At 41.8% G+C, this 19,585-nt stretch overlaps 1 protein-coding gene across 1 annotated transcript; it reads left to right on the forward strand.

The window, feature by feature from the left end:
* The first annotated feature begins 5,014 nt into the window (after positions 1-5,014).
* Positions 5,015-12,177, forward strand: dmap1 (DNA methyltransferase 1 associated protein 1). The gene is made up of 11 exons (XM_062452755.1): positions 5,015-5,159; positions 5,738-5,845; positions 6,069-6,160; positions 6,372-6,567; positions 6,705-6,863; positions 7,004-7,171; positions 8,351-8,536; positions 8,777-8,848; positions 9,489-9,561; positions 10,274-10,587; positions 11,457-12,177. The coding sequence occupies exons 2-11, from the start codon at positions 5,747-5,749 to the stop codon at positions 11,514-11,516; spliced, it is 1,419 nt and encodes a 472-aa protein (XP_062308739.1). The 5' UTR covers positions 5,015-5,159; positions 5,738-5,746; the 3' UTR covers positions 11,517-12,177.
* Positions 12,178-19,585: the final 7,408 nt, after the last annotated feature.

Genomic DNA, 19,585 nt, shown 5'->3' on the forward strand with positions numbered 1-19,585 from the left:
AAAGTTCTTTTCAGCTCCTTAATATCCGTTTTCAATGCATTTACACTGTTTGGCATTGTACTGGTTCACATTACAGGACTTTGACTTAGATTTCAGCCTAAAACAGGCCACACTGACTCAAATCAACTGGAAATCACCGAATCCATGCTACTTGACAAGATTTAGCCATTAGATTCCAAGTTTTGAGACTTTCATTCGTGTATTGCTTTAAAGTGCTTTTCAGCTCCTTAATAGCCGTTTTCAATGCATTTACACTGTTTGGCATTGTACTGGTTCACATTACAGGACTTTGACTTAGATTTCAGCCTAAAACAGGCCACACTGACTCAAATCAACCGGAAATCACCGAATCCATGCTACTTGAGAAGATTTAGCCATCAGATTCCGAGTTTTGAGACTTTCATTCTTTTATTGCTTTAATTAATGTTAATTAAAAAAAATGTTTTACGGTAATTTAATGGGTTTAATCTGGCGTCCTAGCTGTCAGATTGTTCCTGTTTTTTTACTAGTTTTTTTTACAGTGTACCTAAGAACAAGTCCCAAATAAGAAAACATCGGTGAATGCCAGAATCTTTATGAAAACTGCGTAAATGGGGTTTAAGAATTTTTTTCTTCTGAAGAACATTTGGTGAATGAGGCCTAATGATCGTATTTCTTACAACGATCATTTTTGGTGCAGCGTTTATTCGAGGGCAGCGTTTAATTAGTAAGGGAGATTTAGAGAATTGCAGCTGCAGTGCGGCCATAGACAAACAAAGAATAGACAAGGAGATCAAACACAAAACCTAGTATAAAATTGAAGCCGCTCGTGTATGGAGCTAAATCAGGGCCAAATGTTTTGTTAATTTGGAGAAAAAAAATCTAGAGTTGAAAAACTAAAGCTTGACATTGAAAATGTAAGTTTTGGTCTAAAACTTGAAAAATAAAACCATGTATTCAAACCAAAAATAAGTGTACCAATTTTTTTTTCAGGTTGAATAAAATTTCGATTAAACTCTAGAATTATTTTGAATAAAGTATTAATTTTCATTTTTCACTTTTATATTTTCACAGTTTCACATTTCATGTATTCAAACCAAAAATAAGTGTACCAATTTTTTTTTCAGGCTGAATAAAATTTCAATTAAACTCTAGAATTATTTTGAATAAAGTATTAATTTTCATTTTTCACTTTTATATTTTCACAGTTTCACATTTCATGTTTTCAGATTCCATGTTTTTTTTTACGGCTTCAAATCTTTTTTTAGGGGGATCACACTCCTCAGCCTCCCTGGGAAAGTCTATTCGGGGGTCCTGGAGAGGAGGGTCCGTCGGATTGTAGAACCTCGGATTCAGGAGGAGCAATGTGGTTTTCGTCCTGGCCGTGGAACAGTGGACCAGCTCTATACTCTCGGCAGAGTCCTGGAGGGTACATGGGAGTTCGCCCAACCAGTATACACATGTTTTGTGGATTTGGAAAAGGCGTTCGACCGTGTCCCTCGGGGGCTCATGTGGGGGGTGCTCCGAGAGTACGGGGTACCGGATTCCCTGATCGGGGCTGTCCGGTCCCTGTACGACCGGTGCCAGAGTTTGGTCCGCATTGCCGGTAGTAAGTCGAACTTGTTCCCGGTGAAGGTTGGACTCCGCCAGGGCTGCCCTTTGTCACCGATTCTGTTCATAACTTATATGGACAGAATTTCTAGGCGCAGCCAGGGCATTGAGGGGGTCCGGTTTGGTGACCTCAGGATTGGGTCGCTGCTTTTTGCAGATGATGTGGTCATGTTGGCTTCATCGGGCCGCGACCTTCAGCTCTCACTGGAGCGGTTCGCAACCGAATGCGAAGCGGCTGGGATGCGAATCAGCACCTCCAAATCTGAGGCCATGGTTGTCGACCGGAAAAGGTGGAGTGCAATCTCCGGGTCGGGGAGGAGATCTTGACCCAAGCGGAGGAGTTCAAGTATCTCTGCGTCTTGTTCATGAGTGAGGAAAGAATGGAGCGCGAGATCGACAGGCGGATCGGTGCGGCGTCCGCAGTGATGCGGGGTCTGCATCGGTCCGTCGTGGTGAAGGAGCTGAGTCGAAAGGCGAAGCTCTCTATTTACCAGTCGGTCTACATTCCTACCCTCACCTATGGTCACGAACTGTGGGTAGTGACCGAAAGAACAAGATCACGAATACAAGCGGCCGAAATGAGCTTTCTCCGCAGGGTGTCCGGGCTCTCCCTTAGAGATAGGATGAGAAGCTCGGTCATCCGGGAGGGGCTCAGAGTAGAACCGCTGCTCCTCCGCGTCGAGAGGAGCCAGCTGAGGTGGCTCGGGAACCTGAAACACACCGTGCGAAGACTTGAGAGCTAGCTACAATTAGCCTACCATTTATTTTCATTTACAAAATGAAAATAACTAAAAATGCCATATAATAAACAACTTACTAACCTTGGCTTTGCTGTATCAACCTCGCTATCGCTCTGTCGATACGTTCAAGCCTCAGTTTAATATTTCCCGGCATGACCTCAGTTAGTAAGTAGCCTAGTTAATACCGTTTTCGTCCGTTCTAATTTAAAATTGAATATTTCTCTCCTATATAATTTTGCAACTAATAATTTTCATTATTTTAAACATATTTTTTTGTTTGTTTTAATAAATACACACTACACTTCTGCTCATTTGTAAAGCACTTTGAATTGCCATTGTGTATGAATTGTGCTAGGCCTATATAAATAAACTAGCCTTGCTTTGCTTTCAAAGCCTCAACTAGCCTATGTAAACGGGGAACCTTGTGAATTTTGCAGATCGTTCCCTTAGGAGGGAACGCATCTTCCTTGTCCACCGATTTATTTGCAGAGAGTGACCAGTACCCACGGGCGCAGTATAGGGGGGAAAAGTTAGGACGATTCAAAAAATAGGCAAAAAGTAATATAAAATTATATTATATAAACCATCATCGAGTATATAATAGCCTACAATTTAAAATATAATAATACAATGAATGATCTCTTTGTTTTTACTTGTGTTTGGCAATAAAGGTTAAATATCCCTATTGACCAAAAAGTAAACATCCATATTGACCGACCATCCCCCTGTATCTGCATGAAATGGTTTGATCCTGCCTTAGCGCACTTATCGGTGACGGTGTTTAGTTGCAGTCAGTAGATGCGCTAGTCGCTAGAATGTCGGGCCGTTAACACAAATCAGGAAACAGATGTTGATGCTTGCTAAAATGAATAACTTTTGATGTAGGCTATTGCATGTATTTCTGAACCATTGGATATATATTCATTATAATATATAACTGGTGTTGGAAAGGTTCAGGAATGTTGTGCAAGAATAATGAAACTCCCTATTTCAATAGCATTCATGTCCAGTGCTGGTGTCATAAAATGCCAAATGAGTAACCTGTTTCCGGTCTCCTATTACTTCTGGTGAGCATGTTCTGAAGTTTATAATAGGCCTACATAGAGATGTAGATGGAGGGCCCTGAATAGAAAAGAATGGTTCATAGTAGATTTGTTGGCCATTTTTGTCATGAAAGCGTACCTATTTTTTGTGGTTTGTTGCTGATTGCTTTTGAGAATCGAATGTACAAAACATTGCTTTTCAATCTGATGCTGGTTTGATACGTTACAGACTGACTGTTTATTACATTTCCTACTCAGGGTTCATGAATGGTGATATGAGACTGGTGGATTGAGAGCTATCCTCTGAAGGCTGTGTGGAAGTCTACTATAATGAGCAGTGGGATACTGTGTGTGATGACAAATGGGACATTACTGCTGCGCAAGTTGTTTGTCGATATCTATATTACTCTGGTGCCCTTTTAGCTATACCAGAAGGAAGATATGAACAAGGTAGGCTGGATAAATGTGTCATTATTCATGTATGAACACATTTAATTTGACAGTATCTTTAGGGACTACTACTTGCTTTTTACTATGACCACCATAAGCCCTTATCATATCATAACACAGCCAGCTCAGGTCATATGTGTGTCACAACCGATGAGCTTGGCGATAACACTGTTTGACAAGTGTCATCAGATGCTAGGCATTCTTCTGACTCATTTTTTTTATGCGATTAAACTATCCTAAGGATTTAGTATTATCGGATGGATGATATGAGCTGTGATGGGATGGAGAAGACCTGTTTTACTGCAAATTTTAGGGCTGGGGCATCAGTGACTGCTCCCACAACGAGGATGCTGGTGTGGTCTGAGACAGGTGAGACCCTGGGTCAGCAGACTGACTCGGCCACAAGGATCTAGATAAAGATCTAGCAAAAAGGGAAAAAGACAGAAATTGTGCAATGTTTAAGATATTCTATGGTCTGGTTTTTCCCCCTCAATGGCTACTGTATGTGAAAGTCTATTTGATCTCCATCCTGTTCTTTTTCAGCATCCACCATCCAGAATAGGAGCCAGGATTATGAACTGAACCACCATGGCAGCCTCTATGAACACTTGGTGGTGCTGTTTGACAGCTGAAAGAAATGTGACTTTGACATTATTATTTGTTTGGATAACAACCTGTGAACACATAAAATCAAGATTACATTGTCATCCGTCCAATGCATCCACAAGATGGCACCTGACTGGGGTCTGAAGCAGCTCCAAGAAGGAGCAGTAAGGCTGATTACCTGATTCCCTGAGGATGTCACCTTCCAAAGCTAGAATTCCTTTTACCAGTATTCTGTTCTCACAATGGTGACGCAATGCTACAGGAAACTTGTCTGCGCCACCTGGCATGGAACTGTGAGGTACTAAGGTGGTTTGGGTGTGTGGGGCGTTTTAGGGAAGATTTCTTCCCATGGTTTCTTCCATTTTTTCTCCTGTAGTGAGTTTTTCTGTGAGTTTTTCATTGTCTTCCCTGAGGGTTTAGGTTGGTTGAGGGGCAGTTCTATGGGCAGTTCCATGGGCGTATGTGAACCCCTCTGTGACATGCTTGCGTGTAAAAAGGGCTATACAAATACATTTTGATTTGATTTGAGTTTGTCGCAATGTAGGCATGCCCTGACTTGTCAAACACTCCTGCACAGTAGGTGGCGGTATACGCACCTTTCAGTTGGTTGCGATACCCAATCAAACTCAAAGAAATAATAGAAGAATGTGTTCCACACAGGAAGTAGCATTACCTAGCTAGCCAGAGAAGTAATTCAATCAACGAACATAAACCGGAGAGCCCCACCAATGTAAGTTTAGAATCGATGTTACTTTAAAATAGTTGCTAGGATTAGCTTGCAAGACAAATCCTAAGGATAGCTCTACCAACATAGCTGCTAGTAGCTCCTAGCTAGCTACATAAGCAACGACTATGAATGGCAGGTTAGTTAGCTAGCTAGTGTTAGCTAGTTAGTAGTACTTCAGTCATCAGATCTAGCAATAGTTTACCACAAAATTCAAATGCATAATCACTACATGCTAGCTAGCTAAACAGTAACGGGGCGTCAGGTTAGTGAATTGAGTAAAAAAAAATCCAGTCCAGACATGATGATATAGATGGGCATAGCCTTTATACCTAGATAGCAAATTGCAAAGCTAGTCCTGCTCGTTCGTTGGTGCTATTAGTACAGTAGCTGTAGTGTGCTAGTATCATTAGTACTAGTTTGTAGCTTGAGAGTTATTGGTTAAAGTGTAGACTCTATTGAGCTTAAGTTAGCAGAGGTGGTTAACATCTATATGAGGCTAACTTATCTCTCTACGACTATGTCCTGTTACCAAGCAAGTCAATTATGCGGTTGCATTGTAAAGGTTTGTGTTTACCTTACAGTGCATCAATATGGCCACTGGTGCCGATGTAAGAGATATTTTGGAGTTGGCCGGTGGAGACAATGATGCTGGTCCCATCAGTAAGAAGGATTTCATCAATTCTGATAAGGTAATGGTCTTTATTCCTACGTATTCTGTCAGGTTCTCATCTTTACAAGTTTTTGTGAATTATACTGTAGAACATATTTTTTTTAAGTTTATCGACAAGCTCATTGATTTATTCCATTCAGTGTCTTTGTTTGAAAAAAAGCAAGTGGTCATATCTAGTGTGTTTTACATGGACAACTAAGTTGAATCAATTTGATTGATTTATCTTTTTAATTCCGTCACAGAAAAAGGCCAAGAAGACAACAGAAACGTTGACCTTCAAGAGACCAGAGGGAATGCACAGAGAAGTCTATGCTCTGCTCTACTCTGATAAGAAGTATGACTGTTAGCTGAACTGACTTCTGTCTAGCATCCTATGTCCTAAAAAAATAGAGCAATGTGGATTTGGAATGTATAATGATTAGGGTGAATGGAATATGGTCTTGCATTTATAAGTAAGCGTAAAGTGTGCTTGAGCTCTGTTTCACGTTGACCACATCAGAGCCTATAGGCAGTATACATACTGATGCCAGATCATCTCTTTGTAGAGATGCTCCCCCTTTACTTCCCAGTGACACTACCCAAGGCTACAGGACAGTCAAGGCTAAGCTTGGCTGTAAAAGGGTTCGGCCCTGGAAATGGATGCCCTTCACCAATCCTGCCCGCAAAGATGGAGCCATATTTCACCACTGGAGACGCTTGACAGAAGAGGGCAAGGACTACCCTTTTGCCCGTTTCAACAAGGTAAGGGTTTCTCCATTCTTCTCCTCTCTTTTGTTGTTGTTGTGTTTTTCCTCTTGCTCTCACTTGCCTTGTAGGTGGGTGATAGGGGCACTGTCTTTTCCACACCCTCCATCTTTCTCTCCCATCTCTGTTGATAGGCAGTGCAGGTTCCAGTGTACTCAGAGCAGGAGTATCAAATGTACCTCCATGACGACGGCTGGACCAAAGCAGAGACGGACCACCTGTTTGACCTGTGCAAGCGTTTCGACCTGCGCTTCACTGTGGTTCACGACCGCTATGACCACCAGCAGTACAGAGTAATGTGGCTCCTTGTGACAATGACACAAACACACCTCGTGTTCGTGGTGAAATCAGATGGATCGAGTGTCACTAGACGTGTTGGTGTGCCTGCTGTACAGACCATAGTTTGATTGTCTTACTGTACTTTTGCTTTTAGAAACGTTCCGTGGAGGATCTGAAAGAACGATATTATAACATATGCGGCAAGCTGACCAAGGTCCGTGCGGCCACAGGGACGGAGCCAAAGATCTACATATTCGATGCCGGCCACGAGAGGCGCAGGAAAGAACAGCTGGAGAAACTGTTCAACCGTACCCCTGAACAGGTCAGTCAACTCAAATATGAGACTTGATGTTGTCCGTCACCGCATCTATGAACACAATATATTACATTTAGCCCAGGGTCGATTTAGAGATTTGTGGTTGAAAGATGACCCCTTCAAAAAGTACTGGATTATGTATAATTTCAAGAAGCACACAAATATGTATATTTTTAAACATGCATTGGTTTCACTCATATGAATGTAACATCTGAGCAGAAAAGGTGCCACTTTGACCGTCATAGAAATAGAAGCATACTTTTGTAAGTGTATATACAATTAATAAATATATATACATACACTATTGCCAAAAGTATGTGGACACTACAAATTGAGGTCAGGTGTTTCAGCCACACTCATTGCTCACAGGTGCATAAAATCCAGCACATAGCCATGGAACATATGTAGATGAACATTGGAAGTACAGTGGGTCATACTGAAAAACTTGTGAATTTAAACATGGCACTGCCACAAGTCGGTTAGGGTTAGTGAACTACTGACCTGGTCAACTATAAGTGCTATAATAGTGAAGTTGAAGCGTCGAGTACTAAGAATATCCCAGCCATGAAGTGTTGGACTGCGCAAACTCACAGAGCAGGGTCTTTGATTGCTGAAGCAGGTTAACGTTGCCCGTCATCTGTTGCATCAATCACCACAGAGTTCCAAACTGCATCCGTAATTAGCGCAAGAACTGCACGTCTAGAGCTTCATAAATAGGTTTCCATGGTCGAGCAGTACGCAAGATTCATCATGGTGTGAACGTGTTGTCTGCAATGATTAGTCACATTTCATTATCTGGCAGTCTGATGGATGAAACTGGGTAAACTGGAACTACTGTGAAGTTTGGTCAAGGAGGTATAATGGTCTGGGGCTGTTTCTCAGGATATGTGCCAGGACCTTTAGTTCCATTGAAGGGTACTCATAAGGCTACACATTTGGGATGTATTGGAACAGCGATTGTGCAGCAAACTGATATAGGGTCAGGTATCCACATACTTAGTGTGGTAGAAGGCTTCCCATAGTGTAGAAGGTCTTTCACTATGGGAAGAATACAACAAACTCTATACCTCTTTAGCAAAAATGCTACAAATGAATGAATTTCCGTGAAAGCAATTGAAGATGAAATTGAAGAATGTTTTGCTTCAGCCTCATATTTAACATGTACTTCCCCTGTTTCCTCTGCAGGTGGCAGAAGAGGAGTACTTGATCCAGGAGTTGCGGAAGATTGAGACAAGGAAGAAGGAACGGGAGAAGAAGGCGCAGGACCTCCAGAAGCTCATCACGGCAGCAGACACCACCACAGAAATGAGACGTGCCGAGCGCAAGGCCACCAAGAAGAAGCTCCCACAGAAACGAGAGACAGAGAAACCGGTATGACACACTTACTACACACATCTGTCAGTGTGTTATACTATTGAAATATCCTTTTAGTTTTATAGCTCCTTAGGGCACCAGTATCACATCATGTCAGCATGTGTGTCTTGTCCTTGTGTTCAGGATATCTCAAGCTCCTGAAACAAGCTTTGCCATTGGGCCAGCCTGTCTTCATGAGACTGGTGTCCTGTTAAGTACGTCTGCCATCCTCTCTCAAATCTCCCTGTCTCTTCACAGGCTGTCCCTGAAACGGCAGGCATCAAATTCCCAGACTTCAAATCAGCAGGAGTCACACTGCGCAGCCAGAGGGTAAGCGCTGGCCGTGGGAAGATGAATTCACACATCGGCCGTCTGTTTATCAATCCATCAAACTATGTATCAAGCAATCACATAAATCCCTTCATCACATCCTTTTTCGCTAAAGGAACTTCTGTTCAATAGAACTTTAGTGTGGGTTGTTCAAAAGTTTGCTTGCCACGCTATCCCAGAAGCACTACTTCCCTCTCTAAGACCAATATAAAGCACCCCAATTGATACTTGGAATTTAAACCCCTTGCCTAAAATGTGTTTTCTGCAAGGTTCCAGAAATCTATTTACTTGCCATCATATCTTTTGATGTATGCAGAAAGTGGCTGGAGCATGTTTGCCTTAGCACCCATTATGGGCATCATGATTTATGCTGTTAGGAGTCAGCTAATGTCTATAAGACGATATGAGAGGAAGCAGATTCATCTCTAAGACTGATGACGAGCTGTTGCTCTCCATGGAATAAGCATTAGCACTAAAGGAGCAGAGAATCCCAAATAATTTGTCAGATAGACTCCAGTGAATAAATACGTTTTGATCTGCCTTGCTGAAGTGCATTTCATACGAATTAACTGGCAGAGGTGAGGACATTCATAGCAATATCCCTGACACCTAACTTGAGTGTGTGTGTGTGTGTGTTCAGATGAAGTTGCCCAGCTCAGTAGGCCAGAAGAAGATCAAAGCCATTGAGCAAATCCTTACAGAGCAAGGTGTCGGTAAGTATACAATATGATCACACAATCAATACTGTAAATCAAAAATTACAGATATGGTATATAGAGTTCTCAGTTCTTTATAGTCAGGCAGATAAATTACATAGCTCTCATATTTATGTCTAGTATATAGGCACAATAATTGTTCAGTTGTGATTGTCATTTTGCACGTTTGCCTTTGCGCCGCCCACCACTGAGTACTTTGGTGTGTTTCAATAATGAGCTTGAAAGTTTAGACATGCAATCTTAGTTGAATTGACAGCATGAAGTGCTACAATATTCTTTAGGACCATTAATCCTGTAACCAAAGGTGGAAACTTTCCATTGGTATTTTTTGTAATTCGTTGGAATTTACAATGTGGGCTTATGCACAAACTGTATTTATCATGACATACAGACATGCGCGTATTGATAGTTTGGTTGAACAGGCATTTTTTACGTATGGAAATGTATTATTAGTAAAACCTCATATAAAACCAGTATTCAGCCTATTATCTAATTAAATACATAAAATAATTATAATAATTTTATTACACTTCTGTTACATAACTTTGGCGATATATGTTTTTTACAAAACCACTTTTAGCACCTTTAGCTATATAATATAGATTTTTATGTGAATCTCCCACTCCTTTGTAACCTTATAAATAACTGAAACATGGATATCATCATTCTCTCGCCATGCCCCTGTGTTCCTGTGTGGGTGCTGTTACAGACCTGAACCCCATGCCCACGGAGGAGATTGTCCAGATGTTCAACGAGCTGCGCAGCGACCTTGTGCTGGTGTACGAGCTCAAGCAGGCCCACAGCAACTGCGAGTATGAGCAGCAGATGCTGCGGCACCGCTACCAGGCCCTCCTGAAGGCCGGAGGCCCCTCTGGTCCCCTGGGGGAGACCACCACCACCACCACCAGCAGCAGCAGCACCCCCGGACCAGAGACTCAGGCCTGGCCCGGACCGGACCACATCAAAACCGAGGCCAAGGAGCAGATCATAGACGTGGTGGGGGCTCCTCTCACCCCCAACTCTGTAAGTCACTATCAAATCTCCTAAGTAGGGATGTGCATGATTAATTATTAATCAATTAATTGCCGTTAAGAATTTAACAAATAAGAATTTAATGAAGTTGCGATTTTACGACCGCGGAGCTATCCGCTCTATGGAACTCAAACAAACTTCCGGTCTCTATCCACTTGAGAAGATGAGAAACTGGAACCGTGAAAGGACGTCAATCACCCACAAAGTCATGCCAACCAAATAATCAACATTGCGAGTACAGCAAAGCACTTTCTGTTTGGCTCAGTCAGGTAGTGACAAACAGGGCAGAGGATAGTATAGTATCTAACTACAGTAGCACTACTACTAGTAGCTAGCGAACTCAGGCTGCTCGTTTAAATTGATTGTGCTTTGTGAATCAATGTTTCTTGTAATTAATGTGCCCCTATTAATGTTTCAAGACTTAAACTGTATGCCATTTGTATTTTAGTCCTAATGATTAATTGATTATTTATTGTTACATTTAGTCATTTAGCAGACGCTCTTATCCAGAGCGACTTACAGTAAGTACAGGGACATTCCCCCGAGGCAAGTAGGGTTAAGTGCCTTGCCCAAGGACACAACATCATATGTCACGGCCAGGAATCAAACCAACAACCTTCTGATTACTAGCCCGACTCCCTAACCGCTCATCGGTTAAGGAAAATGCACGAAATGTGCAACCCTACTCCTAAGTCAGCATGTATTCTAGTTCTCTGCTCTTGATAGTCTTGACGGCCTTATTGATGTCCATGTGAGAAATTGGAATGATGAGTTGGTCATTTATATTCCTGTGCCTGTAGAAGAGCATGCTTGTGGTATAACTCTTGATTTACATCACGCTGTACATCTTGTATTTTCAGCGCAAACGCAGGGAATCTGCCTCTAGCTCCTCATCCATTAAGAAGGTGAAGAAGCCTTAGTGAGGAGGCGAAGTGGGTGGCATTAACTGTACATGGAAGGGGCATACTGCGGAGGACTAAGGAAGTCACTTTTGGTGGAGTAGCCCACTGAGCCGAAGTCTGAAAATAGGGACAGGTGGATTGGGAGGCACCTGCTCAGACCGTCACCTTGTGCACACAAACTGACTGGTGCCCTCAGGGCCAGAAAGGCCTCCCTCTCAGAACCCAGGGCAAGCCCTGTCCCCTTTAGCCTGCTCCTACACCCATCCAGTTTTCTCCGACACTGCAGTGACTGGCTGACATTCCTTTTCATTGCTCATCAATTCCCCTCCCTATACGGAGTGCATTTAGGCATCCAGTTAATATGCTGGCATTGTTATAGTTTTGTGTAATTGTGATGTTTTGTTCCATCAATGTGCGTTTATGTAAATTATAGATTTGTCCACTGTAGTACGGCTTTCCGCTCATTCACAAAAAATCTCTTATCCCTCTGTTAGGTGGGAGATGGGTGAATAGATGGGATGGCTTTGCCTTAGTGCCTCTGCCTACTGCTCGTAGAATGTCAGGCTGAGTGGAGATAGTGTGCACTAAATTGGTCACAGTGGCTTATTGTGAGATATTTGGAGATACTTTTCTCCTTTTTTTCAATAAAAAAAAATATTGTTTTTTGAGTCTTGTGTGTATTGGGTTCTTGTTCATGTTGGCTTAAGTCTTAACGTTCAAGATTAACATTTAATTTAGGGTTGATATCGAATTAAGATGGAAGATATTGTTCTGAAATTAGTTGTTTAAAATGACTTGAGATTTTGATAATTTCATATCAGTTAACTAATAATGACTTAATTAAAAGTGTAATTATATGGTCCTTTGTAGGTTGCATTGGTCATGAAGTCCTAAATGTGTTTTTATTTAAAATTGTGCTAATTGCATGTCAATTATCTGTCAGCCCAGTTAGATATGAATTTGTGTGCAAATTGTGAATTGCGTGTATTATTATTGTTAATTATGAGTGAATGATATGCTAACCCAGTCCGTTTTATCCTGTATAATCTTTTGTACGTAAGTGCAAGTGTGTGCTTATTCTGACAGACAGCGTTAAGATGCCCAATCTCAGTTGTCTCTAGTTTGGTCCCATACTAAATCCAGACTGAAGTCTTCATACACAAGCTAAAGGACAGCATTCCCTAAGATCAGACACTTGGACAGAGCCTCTCGTCCCAGTTCTACCAACTTCATTGCAAGCTTTTTTAGGCATTGCCTATGTTACCAGGACAAACTCATGCACCCTCACTTTTGGGAAGAGATGCATGTGTGTAAGGGAGGAAGTGAGAGAAGCTGAGTAAACATGAGTAAAATGGATTCCTGGTGTGTATATTTCATGTTCAAAATTGGCTCGTAAATCCACTGGTTTGATCTATGGAACCCGTCGAAATGTGTAATTTCTCCCTTGACAGAGCACAGACGAGAGGCTATCTTTCTTGTTCCTCCTCCATTTCCCTCTGTCTCTCTTTTCATACCCGCTCATTCAGTGAACTGGATGGCTGTGTTGGGTTAATACTCCCCTGTCAACCTTTTTCAATCCATTAGTATTATATTCCATTAGTATGTCCTATATTATCGCTGTTCATCTGTTTATCAAGCCTGATGCTGTGAATGTAGCTGCCTCAGATATCTCCCTGTCTGTTTCTCTCTCAAAACCATAATACTATAAGGTCTCTTCAGGTTTAACCTATAAGGTATTTACAAAGCTAATGAGAAGGATCCTAACTGCTCTTTTGTGAATGATGAAGACTCCCATCAGCATCTATCTGTGTGTGCGTCAGGAGATGCTACAAAAATCACCAGGCAGAGCACCTAGAGAGTTTCAGACAATTTGGCTGCTATATGTTGATGAGATCAAACCGTGGGATAGGTTTTCATCATATCCCAAGAGGTGTGTTTGCTTGTTTACGTGAGCATGAGTCCATGTGAAAGTGGTGGTTATACTTGCATACATAACGTAAAAGTCTTAAAAACATAACAGGATTCATTTGGAATTTGTAGATGCAAAGCAATTGCACCACAGGTGCAATTGCTAAGTTAGCAGTAGCTAACTTTGTTAATCTTGACTTAAAACAAGTATCCAGTTGCCACAAGATCTAATTCAAATTGTAGGTATGAAGAAGAAACCTCATGGAACACAAAATATGTTTTGTAAAACTTCCTTTCAAGTTGTCTGTAATGATCTCTTATTTTCTCAAGATGGCTGATGTTAATTCAGTGGTCACAAAGACATGCTTAATGTACAGCTTAGTCTTAAGTTATTTCTGGTTCTTTTCATAACTATCTGCATGTCTTTCATTCTAACCTTCACTCCTCCCAACTGGATACCGCATAAGCTGTTCCTTGAGGGGATAAACTTCTAATCAAACCCCCACTTTACTCAGCTCCTCTATTAGGACTGCTGTGCTTCCACATAAAGAAGGTGAGCCGAGTCCTCGACATATCCCAAGTAGAAGTGCCTGAAGGGTGAACATTGGAAGTTATTTCCATGGTTTTTAGCCTAGGGACAAGAACAATACACTCCCAGTTACCAGAGATGAAAAGAGCTTACAGCTAGGCATTAACCTCTGTGTCTACATCTCTCCAAAGATGTAGGTGTGTGAGGGGGGACGGGGGGGCTGGGGGTAGGGGGACGGAGGAAGGGGGGACAGGATGGAGGAAGGAAGGAATGAAACCAAATAGGCTCTTGACCCTCTCTGGCCATTTATCTTTAGGGAGTGTAAAAACTGAACCCACTGTGGAATCCTCATGTATTATATATGGAGGGGTCTGTGTGTTTATTAGTGGCAGGCAGCAGACATGAAAGTGACACTTGGAGGCTATCAGAGTCTGACCCGTTTAGGCAGAGCTCTGATAGCAGCCTGACCATAAATGAAATAAGCTTAGACTGCCACCACTCTGTCCCATCACCAGCCCTCAGAGACGGAGAGAGAGAGAAACAGACCGCCTGATGTGATTTGTCAGAGAGAGATAGAGAAGGCATTGAACAATACCTGACAGAAGCCCAGGCCAAGCGAAATGTCTCCTACCTGCTGGAGCGCAATTCCACCCCCCCCCCCCCCCCCCCCCCCCCAAAAAAAAAAATCCAATTTACCATGCAGTTCCACAGCTGTCACAGCAGGGAATTAAACATTACCCATAATTCACTCTGGTTGCACCCTAGGTCAGTGCCTCTGTCAGTGCCTTGCAGCAATTGTAACATCACTCTGAAGTGCAAAAGCAGAGGATTTAAACCTTCAACCCCCCTCAACATACAGACATAGATTTGTATGTATTTTATTAATACAATATCTATGATTGATAGTGAGGAAGTCATCATTTGGTGGGAACTAAAATTCTCACACATTTTCCATAAACAATTTTTTTTTTTAAACATTCGAGTCCATACAAGTGAGATTTTGCAGTTATCCATTGCTAACTTATTAGCATCCTGATACCATCGTCAATGCTGCCTGCTCCTGTCTGCCTGCCTCTCTGCTTGCCTGCCTGCCTTTCTGCTTGCCTGCTTGCCTCTCTGCCTACTGTACTTGCATGCCTTTATGCCTGCATGCCTGTCTGCCTCTGCCTGTCTCTGCCTGCCTACTGCTTCTCTGCCTGCATGCCTGGCTGCTTGGCCACCACAATTACCTGACTGACGTTTCATTAGTGGCTGCAGCTGATCCCATGGCTGAAAGGCAGTGAGGCGCAGAGCAGCATGGAGAGAGAGTGAGAGAGAGATCAGGCCTTGCTACATCCCACTGCTTTACAACCTCATCTGCTGTCAGTTACACAGCCCTGAGCAGAACCACACACTCGCTATATTATATTTAGCAGATGCTCGTATTCGGAGGGACTACTTTTTCTTACAAACAAAAACACATACACGCCGTTTGATGGTAGCCAATAGAGCCAAGAGGGATTTTTCTGTGTGTGTGTGTGTACACGTGTGTGTGTTTGTCTATGCTTGTGTGTGTGTGTGTGTGTATGTGTAGATTCTGGTGCCAGGGGTCAGTGCGGGCCATGACGGGAATGATCCGAGGCAGAGTGGTGGGTTTACTGAGTTGACTGAGCTGCTTCACAGGCACCATGACAGGTCATTCACCCTGGACAGGTAAGACCTCCAAGAGATTTGGTCTGAGGCGACACTTAGAGTAGGATAAATAGGAGAATGCTCAAGCATAATGCTTTTAAAGCTAGGTTTTCCTAGTTTGGAACTATGCATTTGAGCCTGAGGGACAAAATATGTCTCTGTTTAGTTTAATCGATTGTCTGATTAATCCCAGCCTTCAAGTGCCCCATACCATGCAGTGAAATACATTTTGTTTCCAGGAAATTATATCCCACAGTATTGAAATGGTGTCCACAGCTATGGTATCACAATTGAGTCAGGCTTTTAGTTCCCTGGGGTTTTCACTAACCCAGGGTCATTCAAGTCAGGGTCATTAACCAACAGTTAACTGGATTTAAGCCATTTTGATTGAATTAATGAGCCTAGATCCAGTATGGCAAAAGCCTCCTGCCTTTGTTCACTTAAAACAAAGCTTAAAAAGCTTTTTGTAGAATTAGGCTCTCATACCATAATGAACTTTATTCAAATGCCCCTTCATTTCCATATTTTTGAATATTCTACTTAATTAGGCAAGGAGAATAAAGAGGTAGGAGACGAGGAGTCTTAAGAAAGACTCATCAAGTCCTTATTAAGAGAGGAGGGGAGTAATGGTGTTAAATACGAGGGCAATCAAACATTTAAAGCCCAATCCTGCAGGCAAACAGTATTTAAATGAGTCGATTAGACATTCTATGAGTGGAGTAAAGATCTACATAAATGTTTGCCTTGGAAGCAGGTCCGTTTAAAAGTAGGTAATGAAATACTAAACAAGTTAGCAACTTGTATAAAAAATGCACAAATATGAATTGCTGGAGGGCTGGTTAACTGTTTGGAAGGATTTGGAACGAGAGGTGTAATATCTGCTGGAGATTGTTTCATAAATCATAATTATCGTGTTAACAGGATCTGTCCTCCCAATTAGTGTAGGTATTAGAACTGGAAACAGAGTTTGGCAAAGGTGACAGTCCCAATGTACACATATAACTTATAACCTTCTACATTATAAAAAAACACACAGAAAATACCATTGTAATTATCTTTTGGCTGTTTTCACAAGATAACTGTTGAACTCCAGCAAAATGGTACACATACAAAAACGTTGCTGTTGTTATGACTTGAATAATGTACCAAACTATGTGGATATATCATTGTCACACTTCTCCATCCCTCCTCCTTGCCTTTCTCCCTCTGTCTCAACCTCACTCTTGTCAGCCCAAGCTACAATTACAGGGTGTGATTGCTATCAGGAGGGACGGTCAGGGACGCTACCAAATTAAGGCCTAAATAGGATTTCCTCCATAGCGAAGGGAACAGGCCCTGGACATGGTAATGAAAGCCTATACATCACAATCAGGTCGACAATCCTATTCATACTGCAACACATTACTCTCACTCCTCATAATTACAGAGGGCTGACAGACGGGCCTGTGAGGCACGGAGGAGGTGAGGGTGCAAAGAGGGAAGGGACGGGATGGGGGAGGAGGAGAGGAGGAGGCGGTGAAGACGGTGTCACAAAAGTTTCGAGTGGTTTTCTTGCCTTGTCTCGTTCCTGGTTCTTTTGATAGGGATTGCATTTTGGATTTAGTCATTTTGGGATTATCTGATGTCCTTTGAAGACATGATAGAAATGCTCCTCAATTGTTACTGCATACACTTCCCATGGATATACTGTATATATATTTTTTATACTGTATGTAATAAGGAAACTGGATGTGTGAATGTGATCACATGTAAGAAAAGGTGATATTCATATATATGAAATTATAATTGTGATTATTAGACCCATTATTTTGCACAGTGCACATACGGTACACACACAGACATAGAGACACATTCTCCAATGATGTGATGAGGACCAGGACAGCCTTACGATCAATATCATGAGCAAGAATCAGTGATGGGGAGAGTAAGACAATGGCCTATCAGATTGAGGTTGACTTCTCCTTGTATCTGTGTCAGGCCTGCCTCAATAGATTGGCTGAAAAATCCAATGGTACGCACGGACAAAAAAAACTGATGAAAAGAAAGATTGCTAATGCTCTCCAACCAGGCATTTTAATCTGTGACAGAAGGGGGATTTGGTGTAAGCCATTATCCCACCGCGTGTGTTTGTGCAAATGCAGGCACATAGTTTTATGCAAAAGTTTGGGCACCCTCTGGTCAAAATTTACGTTACTGTGAATGTTAAGTGAGTAGAAGATGAACTCATCTCCAAAAGTCATATAAGTTAAAGATGAAACATTCTTTTCAAAATGTTTTGTTATAATTATATATTTATATTTGTAAAAAGAAAAATTGAAAAAAAAGAAAGGCGCACCATTCAAAGGTTTGGGCACCCCAAGAGATTTGACCTCAGATAACATTTACCAAGTTCTTTGACCTTAATTAGGTTGTTAGTGCTATGGCATGTTCACAATCATTGACAGGAAAGGCCAGGTGATGCATATTTCAAAGCTTTATAACTCTGACTCCTCAAACCTTGTCCCAACAATCAGCAGCCATGGGCTCCTCTAAGCAGCTGCCTAGCACAATAATTGATTCCCACAAAGCAGGAGAAACCTATAAGAAGATAGCAAAGCATTTTCAGGTAGCAATTTCCTCAGTTTGTAATGTAATTAACAGTTAACAGGAACAGTGGAGGTCAAGTTGAGGTCTGGAAGACCCAGAACATTTTCAGAGAGAACTGCTTGTAGGTTTGCTAGAAAGACAAATCAAAACCCCTGTTTCACCTTCACTGGTGCACTGTTCTACTGTGCAGCGACACCTGCACACATATGAGTCGTCAGAAGAAAACATTTCCTGTGTCCTCACCACAAAATTCAACTTCAGAAGTTTGCAAAGGAACAAACAAGCCTGATGCATTTTGGAAGTCCTGTGGACTGAATAAATCAAAATATAACTTTTTGGCCACAATGAGCAAAGGTATGTTTGGAGAAAAAAGGGTGCACAATTTCATGAAAAGAACACCTGTCCAACTGTTAAGCACGGGGTGGATCGATAATGCTTTGGGCTTACAGCCAGATTCACAGGGAACATTTCACAGGTAGAGGGAAGAATGGATTCAATAAAATTCCAGCAATTTCTGGAAGCAAACATCACACCATCTGTAAAAAAGCTGAAGATGAAAATTGGATGGCTTCTGCGACAGGATAATGATCCTAAACACACCTCAAAATCCACAATGGACTACCTCAAGAGGAGCAAGTCCCAACATAAAAAACACACCTCAAAATCCACAATGGACTACCTCAAGAGGAGCAAGTCCCAACATAAAAATGTCGGGGGACTTTTCGGAAATAAAACCGCGGCTTGTACCCCGATTTTACAGTTTTCTTGTGGTTGTACGGTTTAGGCCTATATTTCGAAGCAGCATTTTAGAACAAAAAAGTGGCTTTGTCCCAAGATCTCTACAGACCGTGCAGCTAATTTAATGCTCAACACTGGAACGGGGGCTGAAAGAGGAATTATTTACTGTGTCCTCTCAGTTACACTATCAGGGCTTGGAAATACAGTGACTTGCTAAAGTAGGCAAATGGCTAGTAGAACATACCATTTCATAATAATTTCAGTAAATCAAACAGCTGCAAGACCCAGTGAAATGTTATAGGCCTATACAGCTAGCAAACCAACGTTAGCTAGCATCGCTAACGACATTGACTAATTCAACTTCGGTAGGCTATCCGCCTATAGCCTACTCGTGCATTTCTTGGTATCATTGTTCCTATCAAGTGCGGCATATATTTCAGTGCGGGTTAAAATCCGATTTACAAACACAAAGCTCCCATTCTGGTGGGGTGCGGGTTATAGAAAATGCGGCTTGTTTTCCGAAAAAAACGTAATTGAAAAAAAAAAAAACGTCATCTTTGTCTTTTCGAAATCAGGTCATCTTTTACTCGCTATTCACAGTAACATACATTTGGGGTGCCCAAACATTTGCATAAAACTGTATTTGCGTGTCTGT

Source organism: Osmerus eperlanus, chromosome 26 (genome assembly GCF_963692335.1).
Source record: "Osmerus eperlanus chromosome 26, fOsmEpe2.1, whole genome shotgun sequence".
NCBI classification, from domain to species: Eukaryota; Metazoa; Chordata; class Actinopteri; order Osmeriformes; family Osmeridae; genus Osmerus; species Osmerus eperlanus.

What these genes read in the sequence shown, in the direction of transcription:
- dmap1 (XM_062452755.1), top strand. Translation starts at nt 5,747, where the DNA reads ATGGCCACTGGTGCCGATGTAAGAGATATTTTGGAGTTGGCCGGTGGA. An exon ending in AACGAGAGACAGAGAAACCG is followed by an intron (nt 8,537 to 8,776) that starts GTATGACACACT and finishes GTCTCTTCACAG; the next exon opens with GCTGTCCCTGAAACGGCAGG. An exon ending in TCACACTGCGCAGCCAGAGG is followed by an intron (nt 8,849 to 9,488) that starts GTAAGCGCTGGC and finishes GTGTGTGTTCAG; the next exon opens with ATGAAGTTGCCCAGCTCAGT.